The sequence below is a fragment of the Anopheles marshallii genome, chromosome 3 (genome assembly GCF_943734725.1).
Source record: "Anopheles marshallii chromosome 3, idAnoMarsDA_429_01, whole genome shotgun sequence".
Classification (NCBI taxonomy): Eukaryota; Metazoa; Arthropoda; class Insecta; order Diptera; family Culicidae; genus Anopheles; species Anopheles marshallii.
In genome coordinates, this window is record NC_071327.1 from 927,188 (window position 1) to 954,108 (window position 26,921).

The 26,921-nt window shown below is 43.5% G+C and overlaps 1 protein-coding gene across 1 annotated transcript; it reads left to right on the forward strand.

The window, feature by feature from the left end:
• The first annotated feature begins 5,273 nt into the window (after positions 1 to 5,273).
• On the forward strand, positions 5,274 to 26,766 carry LOC128715930 (uncharacterized). The gene is made up of 8 exons (XM_053810852.1): positions 5,274 to 5,466; positions 16,714 to 17,615; positions 22,786 to 22,957; positions 23,034 to 24,526; positions 24,735 to 25,036; positions 25,108 to 25,578; positions 25,652 to 25,812; positions 25,889 to 26,766. Exons 1-8 carry the CDS (start codon positions 5,274 to 5,276, stop codon positions 26,764 to 26,766), a joined length of 4,572 nt encoding a protein of 1,523 aa, XP_053666827.1.
• The last annotated feature ends 155 nt before the right edge of the window (positions 26,767 to 26,921 follow it).

Sequence of the window (26,921 nt, forward strand, 5' to 3'; positions counted from 1 at the left end):
GTCATCGAACGTCATTGAAGGTCCTCCCCTTGGGTACCAGCGGTGCGTAGTGTGTTTAATTAAGCATTCCAACCTGATCACGTCGCGTCAACACTGTGGTCGGCGTTGGACGTGTTACGATGGCGGCCAGGCCAAACTACGCCAAGAGGACATTGAGCCATCACTTGGACGGGGTGTTCTTCTTGTCGTGACGCATTCGATGCCGGTATTACACAATGTGTGGGGGAGTCTGGGATCGGTAATGTTGGTTGAGGAGTTGGCTAATGTCACTGTCATCCGCATAAACTAGGTCTGTCGGTTGTAAAATTAATGTACTGGCCTTTGGAGGTAAATCGGATCAACCGGGAATTAGGAAGCTTACTTTCTTAATGTAGTCTGGTGTCCAAAATTAGTCTTGTAAATTTCATGGGAGGTATATGAGGGACTCCATTAGTTTATTGAGATATGACTTAGCTTGGACATTCGTGCTTCATTGAACAGTTGGTAAAGACCCTGTATGTAAAGGATCTTTCCTACTTCTAGACATTCCACGACATATAATTTCTGACTGATTCATCAGTTTTAGAAAGGAAATAAAGTTTGCCGGATTATAAAATCTGGGATAACTCATAGAACATGGCTGAACCTTAAAGTAGACTTTGAACCTCACAGTTTCTTTCTCTCTCTCTCTCTCTTCTTGGTGTGACTTCCTTCTAGGTAGGTTCACCATTTCTGGCTTGCCAGACTTAATTTTGCCACGTAGCCGGATAGTCAGTCTACGAGGGATTGGTCCGGATGGATTTTTGGGCCGGTCATGACCACCGGTCCGGTTAAACCTCATAGTCTTTACATTTAAATATCACGATATCCTCCAATGATACTTTTGAGTTTACAAGCATAATATTCTTATCGGTGTATGGAATAGTTATGACACTTGAAATATAAAGTATTTTCAAATAACTGACAAATGAAATTTAATTTCCCAATAAATAGAAAAGATTAAAATATCCTTTCAATAACACATTTAGCAGCGCAGCAATAAAAATGAAAGAAATGCAATAAGCAGTACCACGTCTTTTTGCTCCGTTTTCCCCTATGCGAATTTGACCGGCATTGTTCAGTGCACACAACGGCGAGCATCGTTTTGTGTTCTGTTGTGATCGCATTTTCTCTTCTACCCTCTCGCTCCCTCGTTCTTTCCACGTGAAAGCAATCCAATGCAAAAACACACACACTCACATACCTCTTGTTCTGCTGCTTTCATTACCTGGCGAGAGAATCACCACCAGCAACCAGACGAGAGCGCACCAGTGCGAAAGAGAAAACACCACTTAGGCGAGAGAGGCCGTTTCTTAAGCAGCGACAACGCGTCGACGGCGACGATGGCTTCGCAGTACACGCATACAGCAGAATCGGAGCACAATAGTTTTATCACTGATAGCGCACGGATGTCTGTTTTTGAACGTTGTTTTCCAGGATTCGCGCGCGAGGCTACATCGAGCTGGTTTTTCTAAATGGTTGAACATTGCTATTTAAGCCACAGCAGTCGTGGTATAGTGCGAATGCGTTTTGATATAGTGCTGGCGAAGCACAGAGTAGCCAATGTGACCGTGTAGAATATTTACGAAATAAAACTCGTTTCCGAATCAACGGTATGTAACCTGGGTACGTCGATTGCTTGTAGTGTTGTTGATGTGTAAAACGATGTGGTTTGTTCCGAGCAATGTAGTGCAGTATGTCAACAAGATTGTTTTGTGGTGAAAAGTTCCCATGTAAAGTTAACGCAAATTTCAAAACCAAAAACGCAACCGTCAAGATATAGTGGCCGCGCTGATCTAGTGAAAAAAGCCAACGAATCCATTTTGTGCTCTCACTTTCATGGCGTGTGGATACGTCGCGTTCCTGTGGTAAAGTTTAATTTAGTGTATTCCATTCCGTAGATTGTGTAGTGCCGTATGTAAAAAGGTTTTGTTGAGTTTGTAACTAGTAGGATCAAATGTTGATGCTTAAACCCCGGTCCCCATGCGGTTCCATGCTTCTTTGAAAGTTTGAATAACAGAAACAACACCCCAACGGAGAACAATTGGTGGAATCGTTCCAAGCAATTTTGCAACGACGAAAGCGTTGTGACGCGACATTACAATTCGGCTGTGTGTGTGTGTGTTTGTTTTGGGCACCACGTACAGTAAAGGCGTAAAATCCGATATTCAAACGATGTTTACATGATGTGTTGGAATAGCGTACGGTGCCTGGTTACGGATGTCCTTTCTAGACGCGTCTACGCGTCAGTATGAGTGGAGTATATTTTTGAATGAATGTAAACGGAAAGTGTGGAACGTGGGGTGTTGCCCCAGCCTAGGGTTTTGTGGTAATTTCATTGAGTGATTTAGCAGAACAGTTGGCGTAAAAAGTGGCATCAGTGCGCTGGTAAGTGCGACGAGGTTGTTAACGCAAATTGGTTCAATATTCTTACTCTGCGAAAGGCACTTTGTTCGAGTTTCCACGTCATTTTTACAAGAACCAATTTAGCTGTACTGTCCTTGGCAGCTACTTGGATTGGAGCTTCGCAAAAGAGTTTCGTGCAAGGTAGATGCATTAAATATTGTTGCTGATCAGCTAACCCCTTGTTAAAGCCAAGAAAAAAGTCTTCCTGTACCCGTCATCCAAAGAAATGATACGCGTAGAGATAATGCTTGAAATCTCTGCCTACGCCATCGGGTGGTATTGTCGTGATAAGCGCGTATTTCTCACCCTAGAAAATTGATACGATGCTACTTTCGTCACGTTTTGCATTCGCTTGTGGTACCGATTCGGGCAAAGGTCAATACCACCTGATTTTTTTTTGCTAGCGTACCTACTTAACCGCGTTGTTAGCCTTATCTACTCGAAGGGTTCCCTTCGTATGCGTTTGTGAAATGAATGGGTGCGATAGGGTGGGGAAGAAAGAAAACGACGCAATGTTTAAAGAATAGGTGATAAGTTCTTCACGCTTGTCAGATTGGTTTTGTTTTCGGCAGACGTCACTGACGTCATAAATTAATCGGTTGGTCGAGCCCATGGCACACTGGATATCCCTTCTCTTATCACCTCACCTGTGGTTCTAAACGCGTCCTTGTCGGTGCTTTTGGCACTTCATTGTAAACGTTTTTTTGTTTGTTTCTTACTGCTTATCTTACCTCCTATCGGTAAGTTTCGCCCATCTCACCAAGGGAGGGCCCATTAACTGGGTGAATTGTTGCTACCGAGTGCGAAGATCACTTGGATCCGCAAGCAAGACAGTACGATAACAGGTCGAGGCAAGTGTGAATTTCGATTTGATAAATGTCTGTTACGCTTTATGTGAGTCATTGTGGGACCGTTGATCGTTTCGAACTGTAAAGTCAGTAAGGAAATGTATAATAAGTTCCAAATAAAATAGTTCTTGCAGTAGTACATGGCATCCCTAAAGTTTAGTACACGTAGCACAAAATAGAGGAAATTACCTTGAATAATGTAACATGTTTGCATATCTTCGGTCTGTCCACATATATTAAGTTGTTAAACTATATAAACTCCAATGTAAAAGACAGCTCCATACTCTATTGATAATTTTTTACCATTGACTCCACTACTTCTTCGAATTGAAGTAGAGAAAATTTGCCTATTAATGTTTGCAATAAGTAGAGAAATACGTTTCTGCTCGGCTTCACATCAATCTTCAATAAAGTTGTTTCACTCACTTAAAATTGCTGCAATAAAGAGCCATAGTATGTATCGCTGTATCGCTAACGCGGAAAATCCCGACAAAGTCCATAAATATGTGACGCACCAGGTGGGAAGCCATATCTATCCAATTTCAATTATTATTTCTTTTTAATTATGTTGAAAATTTAAGTCAACATTCGTTACAGTGTGCTGACGACATAAAATCAATCCTCCACGTCCTGACCAATCCCAAGTTCAAGAGCCGAGAAATCATAAATTGATAGGAAAGTTACGACATTGATGATGAGATGGTCTTGAAATTGAAGCGACTGCAAATGTCATTCAATCTTCACGTTCGCTCCTTGAAACTGTGTGTGTGTGTTGGTTTGTGTATTTTAAATTGCCTTCGTCTGTCCTTGTCGTTCCGTACCAAATAATCGAAGAAGACATCACCGACTATCATCGGCCATCTTCCGCACTGTGCAAATAGCTTCGAACAAATTTAACAAACAACCAAATCTCCGCTTATCATTACAGGTCCCACGTTTCCCAGCATCAACAACATCATCATCATCATCGTCCAACGATACGAACGACGATCCGCCAGGAGAAAGCACCCAACGTGAGGCGCCAGTTGGATGAATTATCTCTCCCACCAGCACGGTCAGCAAAGACGCTAAGACAAACACGGCAAGAACCGGACGCGCAACAGGCGGAAGAACAGTTTCATTGAAAACTTGAAAGCAACTGTTCGGACCAGCTCGGGGCTGGAGGACCAAGATCTGTCAGTTTGAATGGGTTTTAAATTGGACAGAATCATACCGACCGACGCGAAAGAAGCGAGAGGGCAGAAGAAACATTAGTCCCCAGCATCAACGTATCACTAACCAATAAGTTATCACCACCATTTAATCGTATCTGCTCATTCGATATTTGTACGTTGTTGCAAGTGATCGATTTGAGGTGCATTTAAAATCGAAGAGTGAAGTAAGAGTTCCTAGCCTTTTGTTCTGTTCGTTTGAAATGAATTAGTGTTGTTACAAAAAATACGGAACAGCAAATACCAGCACGGTATCAACGATCTAGGCTTTATCCCTTCCATGTGAGTCAGATAAGGGTTATAGGAGATATCACGGAGATATCTCACCGTGGGTGGGCTGGCAGAGTCCTGCAGCAATTCGTACCCGCTCGGATGCATCGTAAAAGTATGACGTGTACGACCATAATTGCTTGATGATTTCCCGTCCCGAAGCGAACATCCGGAATGAGACATTCTTACCACACCGATGTCATGTTGCTGCAGTACAACCATTCGCCTTGGCACCGTGCTGGAGGTTGGAACTGAAACTGGAAGGAGCATCATCATCTTCCAGAACATATAAACATACCAAACTCGGTGTTAAATTATATAGACTACGTCGTGGCAGCTTGAGCAAGCCGGAGGAGAGCAGAAGACACGAATAAACGATATCCCGACGCGCAAGTGGTATAAGTGGTGTTAGTACAAGGTGGAGATTGTCTTGGTGGTGTTGAGTCGGTCTCGACCCTCGCATGAACAATTCTGCCGGTAGAAGACAAAACGCATCATAACACATCCGGCTATCATCGCCATGCTGCCGTTAATAAGACATTTTATCCTTGCCGAAGCTCGCGAGCAGGATAACGGACTCCTCCTTCGTCGGAAACAATTGCCGACAGCTCAGGGGTCTTTTCGAAGACATCGTCAGCTGGTGGGAGATTCTTGGACGAAGATGCTGCTGGCAGTTCTTTGCTGTATCACGTGCTTACTTCCAGCGGCACTCGGTGAGTAATTACAATTAATTCATATTTTATTTGCATTGCCTTAAATGGTTTCTTTTCAATAGAGGGCCACCTTTGTGAATTTTCAATAGCGAGTTAGGCGGTTTACGAAATTAAGCCGAAAACTTTCATAGTCTTACAGGCGGGTGATTTATACGCTCTATTTTGGTCATTGTTGAGCTTCGTTGGAATTTATTAAACGAAAAAATATTCTCTCAACATTTAAACATTGCAACTACTCGGATCGGAAGATGTAATAAACATTTCACATAAATTAAGCGGTGAACTCCGTAGCATCAAATCTACCACAATATTTTTACGATGAATCAGAAGCAGCTCCCTTGGCTACGCATCGTTTTGATTATGGCCGGAACGTTGGAATTGGATGACAATGATCCTGATTCAATAAATCGAATGTAGAACCATAAACCAAGCTCGCCAAACTGTTCACCATCACTAGTTTACGGGGCAGATTTTGTAGTTGGCAGGAAAAGGTTACACATTTGGTTACACCAAACCAAACTTGATAAAAACAGAAAAGAAAACCGGACAAGGATGGTTCCGATGTAGGGGTAATTCTTTTAACTACTTTCCATCGTATCGCGTTGCACAAGAAAAGATTAGAAACGCGTTTTAACGGACAAAGTTTTTCGCCCTTTAAGTAGCATCACATTGTCCTGGTTTCTTTCTCTCAGATAGCAGCATCTTTCAGTAGGAGTATTTTGCTCGTCTCTTGGTTGAGATGCGAGCAAAAAATGTGAACTTTAGCCGCCAGGAAATCACGTGTGGCAATGGGAGAACTGAGAACTGCAGTGAAGTGGGGAAGGAATTCCGGATCAAATTCGTTTCGGAACGAATCGAAAAATGAAATTAAAGCTAAAACTTTCTCTCACCAACCATGTCCAGCGTGATGGACCCCTGGCAACAGAGTGGTCTTTACCATCCAACACATTTTAGCACATTGTGAAATGGGTGTCCTTTTCTCCTGCCAGCTTTTCCACAAGTTGAATTGAGTTGCTGCGTTGAGGGTAGTATTTGCTGGCTTTTCTTTTCGGTTTAAGGAATTTCGATATGGAGGCAAAGCGTGAGAGAATGTGGCACTACCAAACGGCTATGACTTTTTCCCTTTTTTCATCCTACAAACAATGGATTATCGGCGTTGTACTGGTGAATTTGAAACTGGACAACTGTTTGCTGCATCCTCCGAGCGATGGGAATGATCAAATTGTGGTTAAAAGGATTTGAGAAAACGGGTTTTTTTATTACATTTAATGGATGAAACTATGCTGAACAGTATTTGGGTCAACGCGTCCGATGGAGTAGTTTTATAGCGACGCGATGCTCGATAATTGGAAATACATTAAACTTCTCAAGCAACAAACCGGTTTCCGTGGTATTTTAGCACCAATAGACTTTCAAACACATATTTCTAACATTATTGTTCTTTGCTTGACCGATTATCTGTAACTTAGTAGTAAACTCATACCCGGTCAAGTTATGATCTAAACCCAGATCGGGGTTCCCAGTTGGTTCGGGGGTTTACCCATTCGGGATGGGATTTTTGTTTGGTTTAACAAAATTATCTACGTTTCTCTAAACCGCGCGGAGTAAAAATAGCAACACAAACTGAGTTATTTTTGTGATTTATCAAAACATTATCTGTATTGTTGTCGTACAATGCTAAATTGGCGAAACAAATTAAAATCCCTCGCGGACCTTAAATTTACATTAATTTTTATAAGAACTTGGAACTTATATTAAAAACTTCATGTTAACAAAGCAAAGTTATTAGTTTAAGTCAAATGGTTTTGTAAAATATTGATATTATTTTTCATCTTCAAACCCCGTACCTCCGTACAATGCCATCCCTTTCAACAACCTTTTTTTGATCTCACTACACTGTGTATTTAGGACACTGGTTGCTTTCCGACAAAGGTGCATAAATTGCTTTTCCGAGTTGATTGAACCTGATGCCAGAATTTTTTTCTTCCACGGGTTATGCATCCGGTGATGAGTCAGATGTTGTCAGTTTTGTCGCAACACGCTTGCTGGAGGGAAATACGCTTAGCCGTTTTGGCCCACGGCCAGAATTGTTTGCATCCTGCCTAGAAGAAGGTTGTGCCGTTGCACGGAAGATGACGCGGCCAGCTTTTGGGGATCTCTCTAGCACATTTGTGTCTCCTTCTTTATGCAGAAAAGGATTGTATCTCCGTCGTTTGGCCTTTTTAAGCAAAGAAACGCTTTTGATTAAATGCGTCTTTTCGCTAGTCCAGTCTGGAACGACGGCGTCACTTCATACGCTAAAGCATTCCCTCCTGTGTGTGCCTCGATACGATTAATGTAAAGAAAACCCTTCGCCAAACATGATGATGCTACTCCGCTATTTGGGTGCGCTCTGGTGGGGCCGATTTTCCTTCAGCCATCGTGACCCTTGTCAGAGAACGTCGGAAAATTCCGTCGATAGGTGGGGCGCAACGCGTGCCCAAGTAGATGGGAAAGCAGCGGGAAATTTCTCGATATCTGCGTTCGTGGAATCAAGGCGGGCACACCGTTGTTGTGAGACGCTTTGGGAAAACCTCTGCTCAAGTTTGCCCAATTGAAGCTGAGGGGATTCATTCAACAAACCCTCATCCGCGCCAAACGCACAGCAAGGTTGAGTCCACGGCTGATTATTTTCTCGGTTGTCAATGTTTGGCGCTGTTCTTGAGAAAAAATAAATCCCAAGCGTATTGTAAGTTTTTTTTGTGTGTTTATTGATTCATGAGCGGTCGGGATCGGGTCGACCTTCTAGGAATACGGAAGTACTTTTGTAATGTAGGGCGTCATCAATCTTCTGGAAGAAACAACGTAAAGAGGGCATTAGAAAAGATGCTTTTACACTACTTTCATAGGCAAACGTAAAACGTTTGGATGATTAACCATTTTTTTTTTCGAAATTGCAAGAGTAAATTGTGTCCGATTTATTATAACGTAAATTCAAATTTAAAAGCAACTTTGGAGGTAGAAATCCGTCAATAATTAATGCAGTTATATGGTATAAGAAAGGAAAGAATACTAATATTGCTTAGACTAGCTCGTTAAATACCCTTACCTACGTTAGGTACCCCTGGATGTGTCAGATACCATCGGCTAGATTATCACAATTTTGCTTAAAATTTGAAAAATTATTAACATATCAGGTCTAAAGCGAACGCCTTATTAAGTGGGATTTCCTCTTTCTGTTGTTCGAAACGATTAGGACGGCTTAGCGAAACCTTTCCGCAAGCAAAGGAGAGAGTGTACAAGAAGACAAAAAACAATCCAGATGAAAAGCATCCTGTCCGGCACACTTTTCCTCGGCATCGTGCCACTAGCAATCAGTCACCGAGCTTAAGTGGTGTTTCAACCGCACTTGCCTTGTTGTATATGCGCCCCTAATCGGTTTTGCAGGAAAAAGCCCACCAACAGTTTGCTGTTGCGCTGGTTTGTTGCAAAAAGGGCGCTCGGCAGAAGTTAACAAAGGCGAAAACAATTACCACGCCTGAGAGCAAAATCAATTCCACGAAATCCATCATCATCGCACGCTCTCGCCGGTTGATGAGTGCGCGATAAACGGGCATGGGAAGTTCGATGAGTAAACAAAAATCGGATGGGACGATGGTAAGCGCGGCCCGGTTTTGGCATATAAATCACAGCAATTTTGCCCACCCGTTTCCATTGCCACGAGCGCGTGTGGACAGTATCGTTTCGCGAAGGACACACTTTGGTTCGCTGCAGACGAACCAAGCTTACATACACAGGCAAACATACTTTCGGGGACACACACAGCGCAGCGTTGGTACGGTGTGCTCTGGAAGGAAATTCCCTTTTGAAAGCGAAGTCAGTTTTCCCTTCCGTGCTACACCGGGAGTCCTAGAGATCCGGGTGTGGGGTACCGAAGCGAGGAACGTGGAGGATGCTGTCAAGTACTTCCCGTTTCTTTCACCTTCCAAGCCGAAAACGTAGGGTAATGCTATTGACGACGTGGGTGGTGGTTCAGTCTGGTTGCTGTCGGAACCTCTCAAAAGCTTTCGTTCCGTTCTCGGCTACATCCTCGCTTTCGTTTGCCCTTAAGGGTTCCCCCGCCACTCCTGACGCGCTGTGGCTCTGTGTTTACACAAGGCAGTTACTAACCAATCATCATCCAACGACCACTTCAGCGTTTTCAACGCGATCATCCCGTTAGACGATTACATACTGGCCCCAAGGGGGAGGGGGGGGGGGGGGGGGGGTAGGAGGAATCGAATAAACGAGAGTATCTGGTATAGATCTCGCGGACACGCTGAGATTGTGATTATTACCATCGACAACGATTTCGTCTCAATTTCACGCGCCAAGTGACAAAATCAAACAAAAATGTGCGGTTTTCGATCGTGTCGTAAATCGAGTCTGGGAGTTTACTCGCAAACATAAGCACACCCAGAACATGCAACACTGCGGAGGGACGGCGTCGAAGCTGACGGTCGTGGAACTCAGCACGTACCGCACCACGTCGCTCGTGGCGGTGGCGTTTGTTTAACTAATTAATGGAAATAAATTTTAATCTTTACGTAAATGTGTGAAATGGTTCGACGGTCGATGGTGGCGAATTTGGTGTTCCCTTTTTCTGGATCCGCCTGAAAAATAATATAATCATCAATTTGTAGTCGTTGTTACGCACATTGCCCCGCGAATCAATTTGTGCGGAACGACCCTGGAATTCATTATGATCGAAGGGTTTTAGCATCGTTGGCAATTTTTGACGATTTATGTCGGTTCTTTTCCTTCCTTTTGCTGCCCGGTGGCAAAGGAAGATTTGCGTCGTTCCGACTGCCGACTTGATTGTTTGGTATCGTTGATGAATGTTTACCCTGATTTTAACGTATGCATCGTTGACAAATTGTAGGGAAAAAAACTAATGAAGAGTATGCATAAGCCGATTGAATTTTAAACGAAGCACACAAAGAGCTTCTATTATTATTCGACTAATCCGCATGCGGCTAGCATTTTCCTTGGTGTGTTTTATGGGTTTCGACTTCGCTTTACCCACAGCGGGATAGACAGTCGTGCGTACGAGAAATTGATCAGGATGGGATTTTGTCCCGGTACTGCCGTGTGAAGTCCTGCCCCAAAACGAAACTAACTGAGATATATGATATAAAACAAATTGATTTTAGCATAGCCATATCGACGGTTTATGAAAGGGTAGTCCAGGATTTTAGTTTCAATCGGTTTTACTTCCCTTGTGACCGTCTTACTCGAACGATAATCTCAGCGATCTCCACGGGTCTGACCGCCTCCATCCTTATAGCTGATCCTGCTAAAGCTTCTACTGTTGTAATCTGAGTTGAATGACATCCATAAGTCTTCTCGATGATTTCCTTGCGACGAAAGAGGCTACTGAGCAGATGTTCTTCGGGCTTCTTCGGAGTCGATCAGGATCTTAATTCAAAAGAATATTGGCGCTCTGTCAACACCTGACTTGATCGAGCTTTCAGTTGTACAAAGGTTTGTGGCGTACTGAGAAGGATTATCCGAGCCGTACGCATCATCCGCAAAATTCCCCAAAGGTTCAAATCTATTGGGGATACGTTGAGCTCAACGCAGATATCCGCTCATTGTAGTCTCATCCTGTTCTTATACCTCTCGATACAACTTGCCTTAAAAAGACTTAAAAGGCTAATATTTAACGTGACTTTTTTATTCCTACTCCTTGCGAGACTGTCTGTGAATACTTGTGGAGGAGGTCTTGTCTTACAGCTGATGTCGTTTCTTGCCGTCTAACTAACGAAGAAATCGGATTGTTTTGAAACAGAAAGCGATCCACTACAGAGCAAGAATATTACATTTTTCACCAAATTGACGGAACGATGCGTAACGAAACAACAAACTGGAATAAATATTCATATCCCATTTGTGGGTTGGAATGTTGTTGCTCTTCTTCCGCTTCCGATGCTTATCTGAACGGAAGATAAACCACAAACAAATGGCAACTGGGAACCGATGGAGGTCATCCCTACGGGAAACAGAATCCCGTTTGTGTGATGATCATATTTCCCTTTTTTGTTTTTCTTTTGAAACATTACATTTGAAACTCGTATTTTTGGTAGATGAGCACAAGCCGAATTATTCGCCTACGTTTGATGTTTAAATCAATCAAAACAAAAGTTACGCAACTTCATTCTTACCTGAACGCGGAGGTCGCGAACAGACTTTTCCATTTTGCCAAAATGCCTTTTATTTTGTGTGAAACTTTATTTACGCGTGAGAACTGATGGATGAGGTTTTATGCACATTTTCTCTTCTCACAAGTTAACGCGTTTGATAGGTACAAGTTTTGCGATTAAATTATGCCATCGGTCATTTTGGAGAGATAACAGAAAAAGGACAAATACCTGCAGAGCGTAATACGAACATGAAATATATTTTTTCAATGGCGGAGGTAAGTGGCACAATTCGTGGAAGTGAGCTCGTTTGTATAAAGTAATTTTGACTGATAACATTTTTTACTGCCCAGCCATCCACACATTTTCCACTCTTTCTCGCGCGAACCACCAATTGTGATGACAAAACAATTTTCATTGAAAACAAAATACATTACAACTAATCCGCAAGCACTTAGCTTGTGTCGTTCATGTTTGCCATTTTATATGTTGTGCTTGTGGCTTTGGACGTTAAAGTTGAGCTGAGCCCACGCTTAAAGCTGTTTCAAAATTTGTGAAATACCAATTGCTCCTCCGCCAAGAGAATACCGTCTCCGATGGCTGCTTATGAATGAATTATGTTTTCCGTTTGACTTTTTTTTTGTTTGTACATAGTATACGCCAAGCATCGTATGGTGTTATGTTTCTCTTTTTTAAAAAAAGAGCAGCTAGACTTACTGGCAAAAGTACATGGCTGGGGGCGGCGATGGAGTTCATAAGCCTGTTTGTTACGCTTATATTTGCAAGAATAACACACTTAGTGGGTTAATAGTAAATACCCATGGAGAAAATTTAACGTCCACTCTCATCTTACACAGGAAATGAGTGGATGATAATAGTACACGAAAAGATGCTTGAACGTAACATACTTGTCAAAAACCTTGTTTTATTCCTTTCAAGAAAATCGAATAAGGCTTCCGCACGTGTAAACATCGTTGTAGGAGTGAATAAAAGTTTGTAAGATCAATTTCCGAGAAAATGTGCGCTTGCATTATTCGGCTCCAACTGGTTATGCGGTTTAATGCTCATGTTTGCTTTTCCCAGCACACGACGGCTTTATTCTTTCTCCCGGAAAATCACCCCCGTTGCGTGGGGTCCAACGGTCTCCCCACCGGATGAACTGCAACTGAAAGCAGTGACGCAAACGAACTTAAAAAATGAAACTCGCCCGAAATGATAAATCGTGACAAGCGGGGCAGCAGAGCAACAGCTCGACAGCCCGCGTTTCCAAAGCACGCCGGCAAAGTGTAGAACCGTGTCAACAATGAAAAAGAGTAAAAGGAATTACCCCCAAAAAAAGAAAAGAACGGAGATATGCAGCTTCATCAACATGAACCGCCCGATGGCGGCGGCCAGAGTGTGTGTTGCTGCTATTATTTCTCTCTGCGTCAGCATTCGGTTACCTAAACCGCGAATCGCGCGCACACAAAGATAAGACAATTATCGTTATCATCAATAAATATATTATCGAATTACCATACGTCGCGTTGGTGTTGTCGCACGGTTCGGTTGTCTGCGGACGCGTGTCCAAAACAAACATAGCGAGCAGCAGCCCCGGTGGATAGTAGTGTGATTGATGGCCGTATATTTTCTCTTCCTATCATTGCTCATCATACCCCCATAACGATAATCGATCGATGGCTGGATGGAGCTGCTGCACTTGATGTGCAATCGGTACGAAATGTACGCTTGTTTAGCTTAAGAAGGTTTGGCCGGGAAAAACGTCGACGATGAGGATGTGCTCTGTACTGCTGCTTCCTGTGTCATTTTGGGTTGCCCTTTGCACACCGTCGTGTGGGAAGATTGATGTCACATGCACTATTTATAGTCAGAGGCTAATTACCGTGACCCAGAGCTTACAACGGGGAGCTTATGTTGCCCTGGTGGTTCAGCAACTGATTGCAGAGACTTTGAAAGCCTTTTAGCTTATAATGAAGTTATTAAACTTACTAAACTAACGCCATAATAGGTGAAACGTTCACATATTACATTCCTGCCCTAACAATTAGATAATTCTGGAAATGGTTCCCAACTAAACCAAGTGCCCAAGATCAGCATCGGAAACATTTTAGACAGCTTAAACGCAGCGTTTCCTAGCATAATTTCTTTATAATTTCTCACCTTTAATGGTGTGGTAAAACTCATAAAGCCTTTAATCATCTTCGCTGACTTGACATCTCATAACAAAAGACGGTTCTAATGGGTTGTAGAATGCTTGAGAAGCTCACAGTACTCAACATGAAATTGATCCATCCAGTTTGGTGTTATGATTTTATTTCGATCCATTTGCCATCACCTGAAACAATGTCCTGGTATTACAACCTTTTTCTGCAAGGCACTACCTCATTATTTGACGCTGTGGATGGGTATCATTTACCAGAACAGCAATCTGAAGTGAATGTAAAGCTCAGATATCTGACTGCCGTAAAAAAGCAATTACTGTCAAGACGTTTGCTCTTTGGTATTAAATTTCTTTACTATTTGTCCTATAGTTTGTACATTATACTTTATAGAAACAATTTATTGTTTACCAAAGTCTAATCGTATAGTTATAATACGAATAATTGTATAAAATGTTGCAACACTTCCGTAGGTAAACTAAAATGTTATGAATTTTGAATCCAGTTAACCATCGCATCAATATTGTCCATCCACACGTGTCCTTTTACCGTTTCCAACACAAACTTCCGAGAACAGCGGGAAACTCCTACGCCAATGAAATTAAATTTTTTCTGAATGAAACGAACCAACGTTTGTTTTTTTTATTATTTTATCGCACACTTTCGATCATGGATATGTGTCTGAATAAAGGCAAACAAAAAGCTGTAGAAACATGATACGAAGCGGGTTCCATTTGCCTCCTACATTCCACACATAACTGAAATATTCAATCAGACGCTTGTTATGTGATTGATTCATATCAAACTGGGACTATAAAGCGTGGAAACCCAGGGAAAACTCTTTCCATCCGTTGAGGCAGTTCTGGGATGTCGCAGCAAAAATGACATTCAATGGACACACGTGTATTGACATTTAGCTGAGTCGTAGTGTTGGCCCTATTATAATCACCTCCGGATGGAAACATTCTACTTATGGTGTTAATAAGGGCAGGGAAAAATCCTAAAACACAAAAATTTGCACCATAGCGAAGCTTCACCATTGGCGCTGAAGAGGAGTGTTTTATATGCGTCAGGTACACCGAACAAACACGTAAGCCCCGCGGGAAAGCAACAAAAAGGACTGTAGGTGCGAAAGGACATGTTTGCCGGGTCGGGCACTCTAACTCCCAAATTACGAACTTTTCACGCGAACTGAAACCGCAACGACACAAAAAGCTGCTGTCAGCAGGGTTGGGAAATTTCGTTCGAATCCCATAAATGGATGCGCAAAGTTGCGTTCCAGGAATGCATAAGCATTATTTGTTTCTATTAGTTGTTTTCCGGAAAAAAGAGGTGGCTTGTTTTATACACCCTGCTCCGAAGTGTTGATCGAAAATGCACGTTGACACGGTGGTGATCTTTTCCTGTTGAATTTAAATGCGTGAAAAGCTGTTATGTGTCGGTGTATTGAATTTCTTTGAACGGATAAAGAATCTTTAGCGTGTATTAACAGTACGGGGGAAGGGTTTTTTGTTCACTTTTCACCCTTTTCTTTTTGTCCGCCATTTGCCTTCTTAGGGACGTTAGAAATCTTATACGATAGCTCCAGTTAATATCACCACCCGGGTGTCTCTGCGTCAATGAAGGTACATGGACGTGTCTGTCTTGCTGTTTGCCAACTGGGGGAAAAACAGGACAGAACCGAGTGGGGAAAAAATGGCGTGTAACTAGAGGGTAACAAAACGCTAATTGATATTTCCATCAAACTGCTCACCCTTGTTGGATAGCGTTTGAGAAAATATAATCCATCCTTAGTGCGCACCCGTTCTCCTTATGGTACTCCCTCAAATGGTTCATTTGTGGCTCAAGAACGATGAGCAGCTTCACCCCCCCCCCCCCCCCCCCCCTATGCTTGTAGCTACCTTTTTTTACACGAGCCGTTCGGTAAACTATCGTTACCGGACCTCGTAAATGGCTAATCTAATGTGATGAGTTTCTAATCAGGTCGTAACGTACAAAGGGAATTGCCATAGCTATTGGAAAGTGAGTGGTGGTGAACCTTTCGTGGGCGTCCGTCAGCTTCCCGGTCATTAGCGTGCCGCTGAAAAACATAATTTCCAACCCCCCCTAGTGTGCGATCGATGTTGACGAAGGTGTTGATGAAGATTAGAGCAAGTTTTCCATCATCTTTACCAACTGCACACCGTCGCGGCATGGTTCTGGTCGTGCTTTCTCTTATCATGTCATATCGCATACACCCCTTCGCCGTGACTACAGTGAGCATGAGGAGTTTCCCGTTAGAGAAGGTACTCTAATTGATGAGGGAAGCTTCCAGGCAGCTGCTGCTATTGCCGCTACTGGATGATCAGATTTCAGTGAACTCCCTTTAGGAGCATGGATGGTAAACGTTCAGCAAAGCAATTAAATACGCTTCAAATGCTAGAAACTAAGTAAATGATGTGAAAATAAACTTTGCTTTTAAAGGTTAATTGCTTGCTACACACTCCACTCCTCGCATTTGTAATTCATTGTATGGTTTGTAAGGATATATTCTGGGGTTGATGTGGGAGGAAGACCTTACTATGTTTGTTATTAAGAATTTGGTTGATGACGAACAGGGCCTAAGTAAATATCTTTTTAAAGAGACGCTGTTTAATGTACCAGTGAATTTTGTTACGTTTGTTTGCGAAATTCGTGCGTACTTAACTGGGGCAAATCAATAACTGAAGCCTCTTATCCTTCGTGTTGAAATAATCATCGAACGAAGGTACAATTTAAAACGAAACGAGTCTGAACAAACTCGACCCAAATTACGTGAATTCTTTTGACATTAAATGATGTGCTTCATCCGCTCTTCAGTAGTTCGTATTGAATATTTAATTGAATCCATCTAACTTCAATGAATTGGCCATGGGAATGGTTTCATTCTTTTTTATGGTTTCTTTTCACAGCATCATCCACCGCCGGTGTTTACTTTTCGATTTCGAAGCTCCGCGTGACACTACCTATCTCGAAGGAATCCTACATCATCCTACGCAACGAACCGATCGTCAACTTGCATCTACTGTCCACGGGTAGCGAGCTGAGAACAAACGCCATCGACCAGTCGGACGGTTATAGCTATGCGATTGAAAGTCCACCCAATACCGAGTACCTTAAGGTGGACTCTGGCACGGGCGCGTTGTGGATAACGTCACAGATTTACACCCTGTCGAACGTCACCGAGTTCGTAATCGTAGCAGTGAATGCAAGCGTTAATTCACCGTTTGCCCACGGTGTTATACCAGCCGCCCGGCTGACGCTCACCATTGATCCTGTGCCGGTGGCGGAAGATTCGCTCGACAGCTTCTGCGAACATCATCCGGAGCGTGCCTGCTTCTGGGACACGGCACAGTACCGGGTGGCAGAAAATGGACCAAGGGGATGGACGATCGGTGCGGTGGGACCCACGTTTTACCGTCGACTGTGTCCCCAGCATCGACCCAAGTACGAACTATTACTATCAACGGCCGGCCATAGAAACGATAGCAACGAATATCTACTACTAGATCCCAACGAGGGAACACTACGAACGAAGGTATCGTTTGATCACGATACACACGCACCAGGACCAACGCTGCAAGCTAGCGTACGGTGCACGCTGCAACAGGTGCCACCCTCGGACACTGAATTGCAATCATTTAAAGGTGAATCTCAAATAGTGGATCGAACGATCACGGTGAATGTGCTGGATCGGAACGACAATTTGCCTCGTTTGGAGCAATTGAACGAAACGGATAGTTCAATGCATCACGCAGAACAGGGTGATGTGCACAGTTATCAAGTGTATGTGGATGATCCACACGTTAATCAGGTGAGTTATCGGAATTTTTAGTTAAAAATTTAATTAGCTCTAGCTTTTCTGTATCAAATACTTAATCTGCAGTAGCAATTTATTCGAAAACGTTTGACGATAGGCTAGGAGATGAAGACATATTAACAAACAGTTGAACGTCAAATAGTTTTGCCTCCATTTGTTCATGATTTTCTCAGCGACTAGAACTATGCACTGGTTGTGGAAACGACGTTCCATTTGCGTAATTGAATTGTATCGCTGAAAGATTGTGTATATAAGCGATGTAAGCCCTTTTGCTACGCAGCGGATTACAACAACTGATGATGCGATTTAGTTTATTACATTTGCTTGGACGACAGTAAAATTTAATTCTAGAGAGAAAACAAGCGTCACAGCTAGCTCCATAAAAGCTCCATTCTCTATAATCTCAATCTTGTTATAGGATGATTATACAGCAGGCGACAAGCTGCTATTACTCTTGATACTGATTTAAGACTCAACGTACAGCTAAGATTAAAAGGTATTCGTGCTCCTATACTGTTGGACATTGGCACTGACAAAAGCCGGTAGAAACCGGAACGCCTGCAGGCTAATATAATTAAGAATGTATCGAATTCTTGTCATTTTCTGCTCCCTCAAAAGAAAGCATAACAAAAAGCACACCAAGGACAGCGCAACGATCATAAACTAGTGGGGCGGATTGGAATGGACATCCCTACGGTTTCCGTTTACGTTGCTGTAATGAGCGATGCTCTCCCTTCAGGAGGCAGTTCAGCGATGACCAACAGCAACGAAATACCTACCCCGCTGTGGAACATCGTACTCAATTAGTTGAGTTGACCCCAAAACGATGCTCCCTTTACGCGGTACATATCGGTCGGTGAGGAGATATGGTTAGGACATTCGGCGTAAAAGAGAGCAATCGAGCTGAGCGTTAAAATGGGGGAAACGATTGCTCAAGCCAGGGTGAAAGCGGTGATTAGCGCTCGAGGAACGATGAAAATTTAATGACTTCATCAAACACAAAAGATAGTGAAGCGATGTGGACCTGTGAAACGGATGTCATCCTCGGCAATGGAACAAATGAAAAACCCGGTCTTAAATAGCTCTGGTCTCTATTGGGGCGAAGGAGCATTTATGATGAAAATGGCCCCATTGCTAATGGGGTGAGTGGTTTTGTGTGTGGGGGGCTGGTTGGTATCGTTCGGCGAAGTTGCTGATGTGTTGACGCAGCTTGTCTACGTGGAAAGTGTCATCCCTGAACAAACAGTAAGCAAATGCCACATGATGAAAAAGCGCCAAAGATGCCATCGGTATTAATGTAAACATTACGCTGTTTTGGTTCATTGAAGGATGGGTGGGTACAGTAAATTGACCACACCTGTTGTGAACCTTTTAACTTTTATTTTGGGTTTATAAATTTTACAACTGCTGTTTTGTTAACATTTTACGGTGTGCAACGAAAGAATGTTAGTTACCTGATCTTCATTTGAAGCAAATGATCAGCTACTATTAAATGGATTTCTCTCTAGTTACACCTTTACATTGTATGACTGTTAAAAATGGGTTCATAATGTCTTTTTCCAAGCTGCTAACAAGCAACAGCTAATACTTGAAACCCATAATACCAACTAATTTGGTTGCAATGACATGATATTTCTCACCTTCACACTTTGATAGGGTTCGATTCGTTCCGCTTACAATCTGATATTGCTTTTAAAGGCCATTTTCCGTTTCGTTAGCTTGATTTGAACCTCCCCATGCGTAATTCGATACAAATTTTAACTGACGTGAGTCCTGAAAAGGTTCCAAACGCAGCACCGGTCGTCATACCCGTTACATGGAGCATGAGGAGAAAAAGATACGGATTGAATTTCTTGGTGGCATGCTGTTTGACAATTGTTGACAAATGGGCATTGAAAATGTTCGTGCAGGGAGTGGGTGTGTTTGTGTAGAGGGGGATTTTTTTGGCTGGTTTATATGAAAAATGTGACTGAACAATGAATTCGATCCTTTTCCTGCTTCGACTGCATACACAAAGTAGCGGAGGGAAAGATTTCTGCGAAACGATGCTTGGTATTGGTTGTATCAATATTGGCATAAAAATTGCTTCCATCCAAAGGAGCGTTACCAAATGGCATGACATACGATGGTCAGTATGTAGAGGCATTTAAAAAATGGTATCGTTAGGCATTCAAATGGTTACAAAGCATCAGGAACTGTGTTATTACACGGAGCATAAATCATTCCAAAAACCGAAGCAAAATGAGCAATCCAGTGCAATAGAAAGTCTTATAGCGAGAGCCCCGACAATTGGGTTGACTTTGACCGTGAAACTCATGAAACACACTAATCACTCATCTACACCCTTTTAGGCCAGCTTATGTCTGCTGACCATCATCAGTCGGAAAAGAACATCACACATACAACGCACAACAGGCCGATCGTTTGCTCCGAGATTTACCCATTTCACGTTGATCCTTGTTCCGAGTGGTAAGGGTGGTTACACACATCGGCAAAGAAAAAATCCCACTCAAGTGCCACAAGTCGGCCCGAGGCCGTGCCGTGTTTGGGTACGCAGAATGTGATGAAAACAATCACCGGAACCTAGCACCTACCGGGTGGGCGGATGATGATGGGTTTGAGGCCGAACGATGGATTTGATGGGCGTAACAACTACTACTGGGATGAGGGCAGAATGGATAGCCACCTCTTGTTGTCTTCGCGGCGGGACTTTCTCGTCTCATTCGTTCGGCCAGACATTGCGTTTCACTGTTGTTTACCCATCACGCTGATTAATGTAAGCTAATCACGCGACGGTCAAAGATATCGGGGGAAGCGTGTAGAGAAGACCGATAGAGCCTCAGCTCATTTGCTACATTGGATAAACGAACTAACCGGCAATGACCGTAGGAAAAAGGTCCCTTTACAGGCGGACTACGTGCTAGTGTACGGTGTCCTTGCTCAGTCCGGCCACATTTCAACAGACATATGGAGGATCATATGTATAGCTATGGTTTGAGTGTGGATTGAATCCGAAAAATCATCCACAAATCCTTTTCCCTTGCAACGACACATTCAGCCATGCTAGAGTTATTTCAGTTCGTCGTGCAGTTGATTAATTCCCGGGAAACTGACCACGAACACTTCAGCGGATCGTGGAGTTCGATGACTTTGAACATCATGTGTCGTTTTGTTGCAGGTTCTCACACCGTCACGCTGGATGGGAGATCCACAGACTATCCACACATTACAATGGTCATGCAAAATTTTCCCGTCTCGAACGAAACCCCTTGCAATAAAGAACATCTTTAGTGCAATGGAACTTCATATGCTTAACTATTTTCATGGATTCCTATTCGGTAGGTGAAGCACCAGAAGCAAATGGGCACTTCCGTCGGAGGAACAACTCATTCTCGTTCCGTCCAATACTGTCTGATGCCATGGAAATTACCGCGCACCATCTTCAAGGGTTGAGTGCTTGAACGATGGCGCACAGAACCGGACGTTCGACATGTTTGGATTGAGCGAATGAATTTGCATATTTCCCGCACAAACAAACACACACACACACATGCAAAATATCCTTTTTTACTTCCGCGGCAGACTGGCTTGTCGGGATTGGATAATTCGGGAGGGAACAGTTGCGTTTTGTCGCATGACGGCATCATCCGCTAGAACAAAGAACTCATAAAAACTAACATCTTCGAACTTCCCTTAAAAGAAAGGGATGGTTTAGTGGGTTATAAAGTGAACTCATTTGTTATACGAGTATTAAATGGGATTTGTTTGCTTTCGTGTCCCGATATTGTTGATGTCAAGCTTTCCCTCACAAAACGAAGCTTGTTAGGAATTGTCCGCAATTCTGGAGCAAGAAAATTAGTTGGTTCACATAAAAACTGAACTATTTCTTCGTTTAAAAGAAAGGGAGCTTTTCTGGTTGCTGCTATGAAACAAATGTTCTTGTCAAAAGCCGGAAAGTTCGCTTGTCCAAGACGATATGTATGTGAGCTGGAGAAGTTATGAAAATCTCCATATTGTAAATCATTCGCCGATAATAAACCGCTAGTCACTCAGCTGAATAATGGAAGATTTTATGCGGAATTTTATTATGTGTGTCTTGTTCAATTGAAATTTGCACTTCATTGTTGCAATGAAAGGCGTGGAACTCTGACGTGTGTGAAGAGATGTCCACAAAGCCATTACTGTTCCATTATTAAATTTTGCCAGGATATATCGAAAATAGCTCTCACGGCGCATTGTGTATCGAATCATGTGTATTCCAGTTGATCGACAGGGCTAAATTTGAAAAAAAAAACCCCTGGTAGAAAACGTTCAAGGTGTTACGCGCAAAAAAACCTGCCAAGCGAAACCTTTCCAGTGACATTGTTGTAAAAGCATTGGCAAAATTAATTTATTTTCCCCAGTGTGCAGATACACCAACACTGCCTGTGGACCACCTCGATGATGTTGCAAATTCTCCGGCAAGTTCTGTTGAATATCGAATTTGGGGCTTAATTTTACAACCTCATGCATCAATCATTATCTTTTAGACTAATATGCCCTTTCAGAACCGCACAATTTAACACATCCTAAGCGTGACCCTGTGGTATTGTTGGTGGTTGAACATCGTTAAAATAAAACGATGACTTGAATGTTGAGTTCCTCTAATTGTGTGCTAATTAGGCAAAAAAAAAATTTTATTCCGAAAACATTACTTCGATCGAACGTTTTTCGTTACGGCAGCGGAAAAGTTTTGGCAGAAAAATGAAAATAAATTTGCAATTCCTTGTTATGTATTCCTCTCAATAGATCCTATCATAATAATGTACAAGTAATCGGAATAAACTTCCGGGGGCTTATGGCCCAGCTGCATTTTGCTGGAGCCGTTATCGATTGGTGTTCAAAAGGAAAATTTTCGTTCGAGGGATTGTGCTCATGAAATGTTTTTTAGCACTTCATGGAAATTTGATGGTGTTAATTTGAAAGCCAGTGGTAAAATGTATGAATAATCAAATAATTTGTAGTAGTATCTTCCATCCAACGTGCTCCGGCGGGTGAATCGCTCATGGACATAAATTATTCATTCGTTCAGTGCTGTAAACAGATCAATTCTGTGTATTGCAAGATGTTCTGCTGCTGTACACCTGTATTAATTAGTAGCTCTTTTCGGTCCATTTTGTTGTAGGGTGACACTGTCGGCTATTTCCGGATCATATTTACCGACGACGACTCCATTCCGGTGAACACTCGTGTCCATTACAAGCTGCACGGTGACACTATGGAGCTGTTTCATCCCGATTGTGCAATGTACGAAAATGAGCACGACGGAGGCCTAAAGCAGACGGTCTTCGGATGCAGTAAGTAATGCTTCCCCTTAAGGGCAACCAAACGTAGCTAATTCTTCCCACTGGATATTTGTTTTTGTTTTGGCAGAGCTCATTTTCGCCCGTTCTGGAATTCTGCGAAACAGCCCCTACTGTGTCACGCTGCAGGCGGTGGACCAAACGGTGGAATTATCCCCGTACGATACAGTCCGGGCCGCATCACTGTTCGCCAATGCGTCCATATGTCTCACAACGAACCTGAACCGCATCCATGAGTACGATATGCCCCGTCCGGAGGCACTAACGAGCAGCGGCATTGTTCATGCGCCACCCTACGGCGAAGGTAGTGGTTTCCGTGGAGAGCAAAAGGCGGGCAGAAAGAAAAGCAAAAAGGAAGCTAACCTAGCGAAGATTGTGTACCCGAGAGAAGCGATAGTGTATGATACTTCGCGCAAGTTCGCCCGAATTGCGGAGCCCAAATCGTTTAAGCAGCTAATGCAGGAGAACAGTGTCGATCTGAACTTCCAGCTTACGAGCAATCCACTAAATGCGTTCGGAATTACGAAAATTGCGGGAATCATCTACCTAAAGAACGAGACCGCCTTCCAGAACAAACCGGAAAGCCGGCACGAAATAACCGTAGCATGGAAGAACTACAGCGCGAGTATTTTGGTTCGAATGCATAAGAATCCCAACGTGCACTGTTCATCGGTACCGTTCAAACAACCAGAGGAAGAATTTTGCGCGGCCCATCCAAACCGTACCACGTGTGAAAGTGCTTGCGGGTTGGGTAGTTTGATGGGACCGTGTGAATATCGTGCCCCCAGTACGTCAGTGTTTGACGAACCGAGGCCTGTCGCATGGACCGAAGACTATCCGACCTGTTCGTCTGGTTTGTCGCACTGTCCGGACGGTATTTGTGATCCACTGGAGGAGATGGGACACAGGGAAAAGATACACATCTGTCCGCAAGATTGCGTTTTCACGAAGGAGATCTTCGGTGTGCATAATTCGGACAAACCACGTGGAATTCAAACCGCATCCGGGCATTGCAGTTGCCGTGCGTCTGGCCACTGTACTTGCATCGACACTTTACGCATTCCACCCTCGTACAAACGGAATAAAACTGTCACGACGACGTCGAGCTCGACTTCGACCACCACTACAACACCGTCCAGCATTGTGGGGCTTTCTGGAAGCGATGTCGAGCTAGTACCGATTGTTGGCAAAAACCATAGTGAAGGAAAGTCTTCCGAAAGTGGAGGACCACGCCGGGATCCGAGCGATGGCGCAGAAGATGCACCGCCGGCTGCGGTACGCGATGGAAGCTTTTATGAGCCGGGGCTGATAAAGGGTCCGCATACTTCGATCTACCTGATCGCGATCGTCCTGATACCGATGGTGGTAGCAGTGATGATAGTACTGTACTGCTTTAGCCGCAAACTGTCGATGAAGAATAAGCTGCTGAATGGGAGTGGTGGTAATGGCACTAGCGGTGGAATGAACAGCATCAGCATGAACCTCGTCAGTAATGATACGGAAATTTTTAATGTTGAGTTACCGCTGACAGCGCGATTAAATGAATTCAACTTTAAAATTGATGTAAGTAGAGCGTATTACTTTTGTCTCTTTTTAAGTAGCCTTTTTGTATGTAGCTAGAGAAAAAATGCTGGCTCTAGACTTATCAAAGATCAGGCGCCTCCATTGCATTTGATGATCATCGTACATGAATATTTGCTTTATTTGTTTAAACACGTTTGAAGAGCTTCCATGCTTCCAATCTGTTAACGATACCTGCATTCCCTTACAGTACGATTCCAAGTGGGAATTTCCACGCTCCAGCCTCATTCTCGATGCGACACTTGGCGAGGGCGAGTTCGGAAAAGTGCTGAAGGGCTTTGCAACGGACCTGCCGGAAAAACCGGGCATCACAACCGTTGCGGTGAAGATGCTCAAAACCGGTGCAAACTCAGTTGAATTGCTTGCCCTATTGTCCGAGTATCAGCTGCTACAGGAAGTGAACCATCCCAACGTGATCCGGCTTCTAGGAGCGTGTACGAAGGGAGACACACCACTGCTGATCATTGAATACTGTCAGTACGGATCGTTGAAGTAAGTTTGGCTGTGTTTTAGACCCAAATAGCACACACATTAAACAATTCCTTTTCGCGCTTGCTGTGTAGAAACTATCTTCGTTTAAGCCGCAAGCTGGAAGTTCTAAATGCAGACTACGAGAATGCTGTCGAACCGATCACGGTAAAGGACATACTTTCGTTCGCATGGCAGATCAGCAAAGGCATGGCTTATCTAACCGACATAAAGCTGGTGCATCGAGATTTGGCCGCACGGAATGTATTGCTGGCGGAAGGCAAAGTATGCAAAATTTCAGACTTTGGACTAACGCGTGACGTGTACGAAGATGATGCGTATCTGAAGAAGAGCAAGGATCGGGTACCAGTTAAGTGGATGGCACCAGAATCGCTAGCAGATCACATCTACACCACCAAGAGCGATGTTTGGGCGTTCGGTGTACTGTGCTGGGAGCTGATAACGCTCGGTGCATCACCTTATCCCGGTATCCCGCCTCAGAACCTTTACAATCTGCTAAAGCAAGGATACCGGATGGAGTGTCCGAAAAATTGTTCTGAAGAAATGTAAGTTGAATGGAAGTGGGATGGTAAAAGTGTAGATTTTTTGGCAGTAATGAGTTATGTTATTATATTTCAGATACAGCATCGTTCGTTCGTGTTGGGCCGACGATCCCAAGCAGCGACCCAGCTTTAAGCATCTCGCTGGACAGTTTGAGCATCTGCTGGGACGCAGTGCAAAGTACATCGATATGGAACAAAATTCTATTTCCAATCCGGTGTACTGTGTTAATGTCGATGGTAAGCTGTGCTATAATTGTTGGATGAACATAACAAAACTAACCTGTGGTCTATTCTCCATTCTCCGCTCACGCAGAAGTCGACTGTGCAAAGATGGCTATTTGCAAGGAAGAACAGGACCGACTGGAAAGTCTTTGGACGCCACCGCAGTACGAAACGGTGGACACGACGAGTGCTGAGCATACTGGACGTTATCAAACACCCTCGGCGATGGCAGTAACTGCAGTGATATCGGAGCTGTCCGAGGACAAGAAACAATTACTGTTACAGAGCTATGACACGCCTCGTCCCCTGATCGAAACGGCCACGATTGAACAGAAACTTCGTTACGAAAACGATGTACGTTTGAGGCCGAAAAAGCTTAGCAATGCTAGTGGTTCGTCCACGAGTTCCAACGAGGATCATTTCCACCATCACCACCGTTCCGGTGCAGTACGATCTTCCTCCATAAGTCCACCGCGCTGTTTGCGAAATCATTTCGAGGAAACATCCTTCATCACGAGCACTCCAATCAAAGCGGATCGAGACACAGCCAGTAGCAGCAGTGGCAGCAACGGTAACAGCGAGTACGATTCACCCAGCCGACAGCCACGCCGGGTCGTTTCGTACGTCGATATGAACAAAAACAATCGCCATCTGAACGCGAACCTAGAGATCAATAATATGGTCGACAAGAAACAGTCCAAAGATATTGCCTTACGATTTTCGAACGTCGATAACGAGCTGCAGATGGTGCTGGTAGATCCGATCTCTGGCCTTACGTCCATCCAAAGCTGTCCAAAGAATGTTTCGATGGAATCGCAACTAGCCATGCCGAATCAAGTGCTGGTGCAGGAACATAAAATAGCGAACAACAGCAACGCTGAAGTTCCCGTCGAGTACGCAGAGGTTATGAAAAAGCATGCTACCAACGAAAAGGATCCGGTAGGGCTTACCCTAACCTCAACGGTTTAATCGATTCCTTGCGTAGCTCGGGGCTCGTGTTGTTGTTTTGAGAAGGATCATATTTTTTACAATTTTACACACATGGAAATGGAAGCGCATTTGACCACAGAGGTTTTTTTTCTCATAAGTGCAAATGAAATGCATTTGATTACCTTGTTGAACAT

Bases quoted from the DNA above. Each gene is read 5' to 3' on its own strand.
- LOC128715930 (XM_053810852.1), top strand. From the start codon at position 5,274: ATGCTGCCGTTAATAAGACATTTTATCCTTGCCGAAGCTCGCGAGCAG. The intron at 17,616-22,785 runs GTGAGTTATCGG...ATTTTGTTGTAG, and splicing joins ATGATCCACACGTTAATCAG to GGTGACACTGTCGGCTATTT. The intron at 22,958-23,033 runs GTAAGTAATGCT...TTGTTTTGGCAG, and splicing joins GCAGACGGTCTTCGGATGCA to AGCTCATTTTCGCCCGTTCT.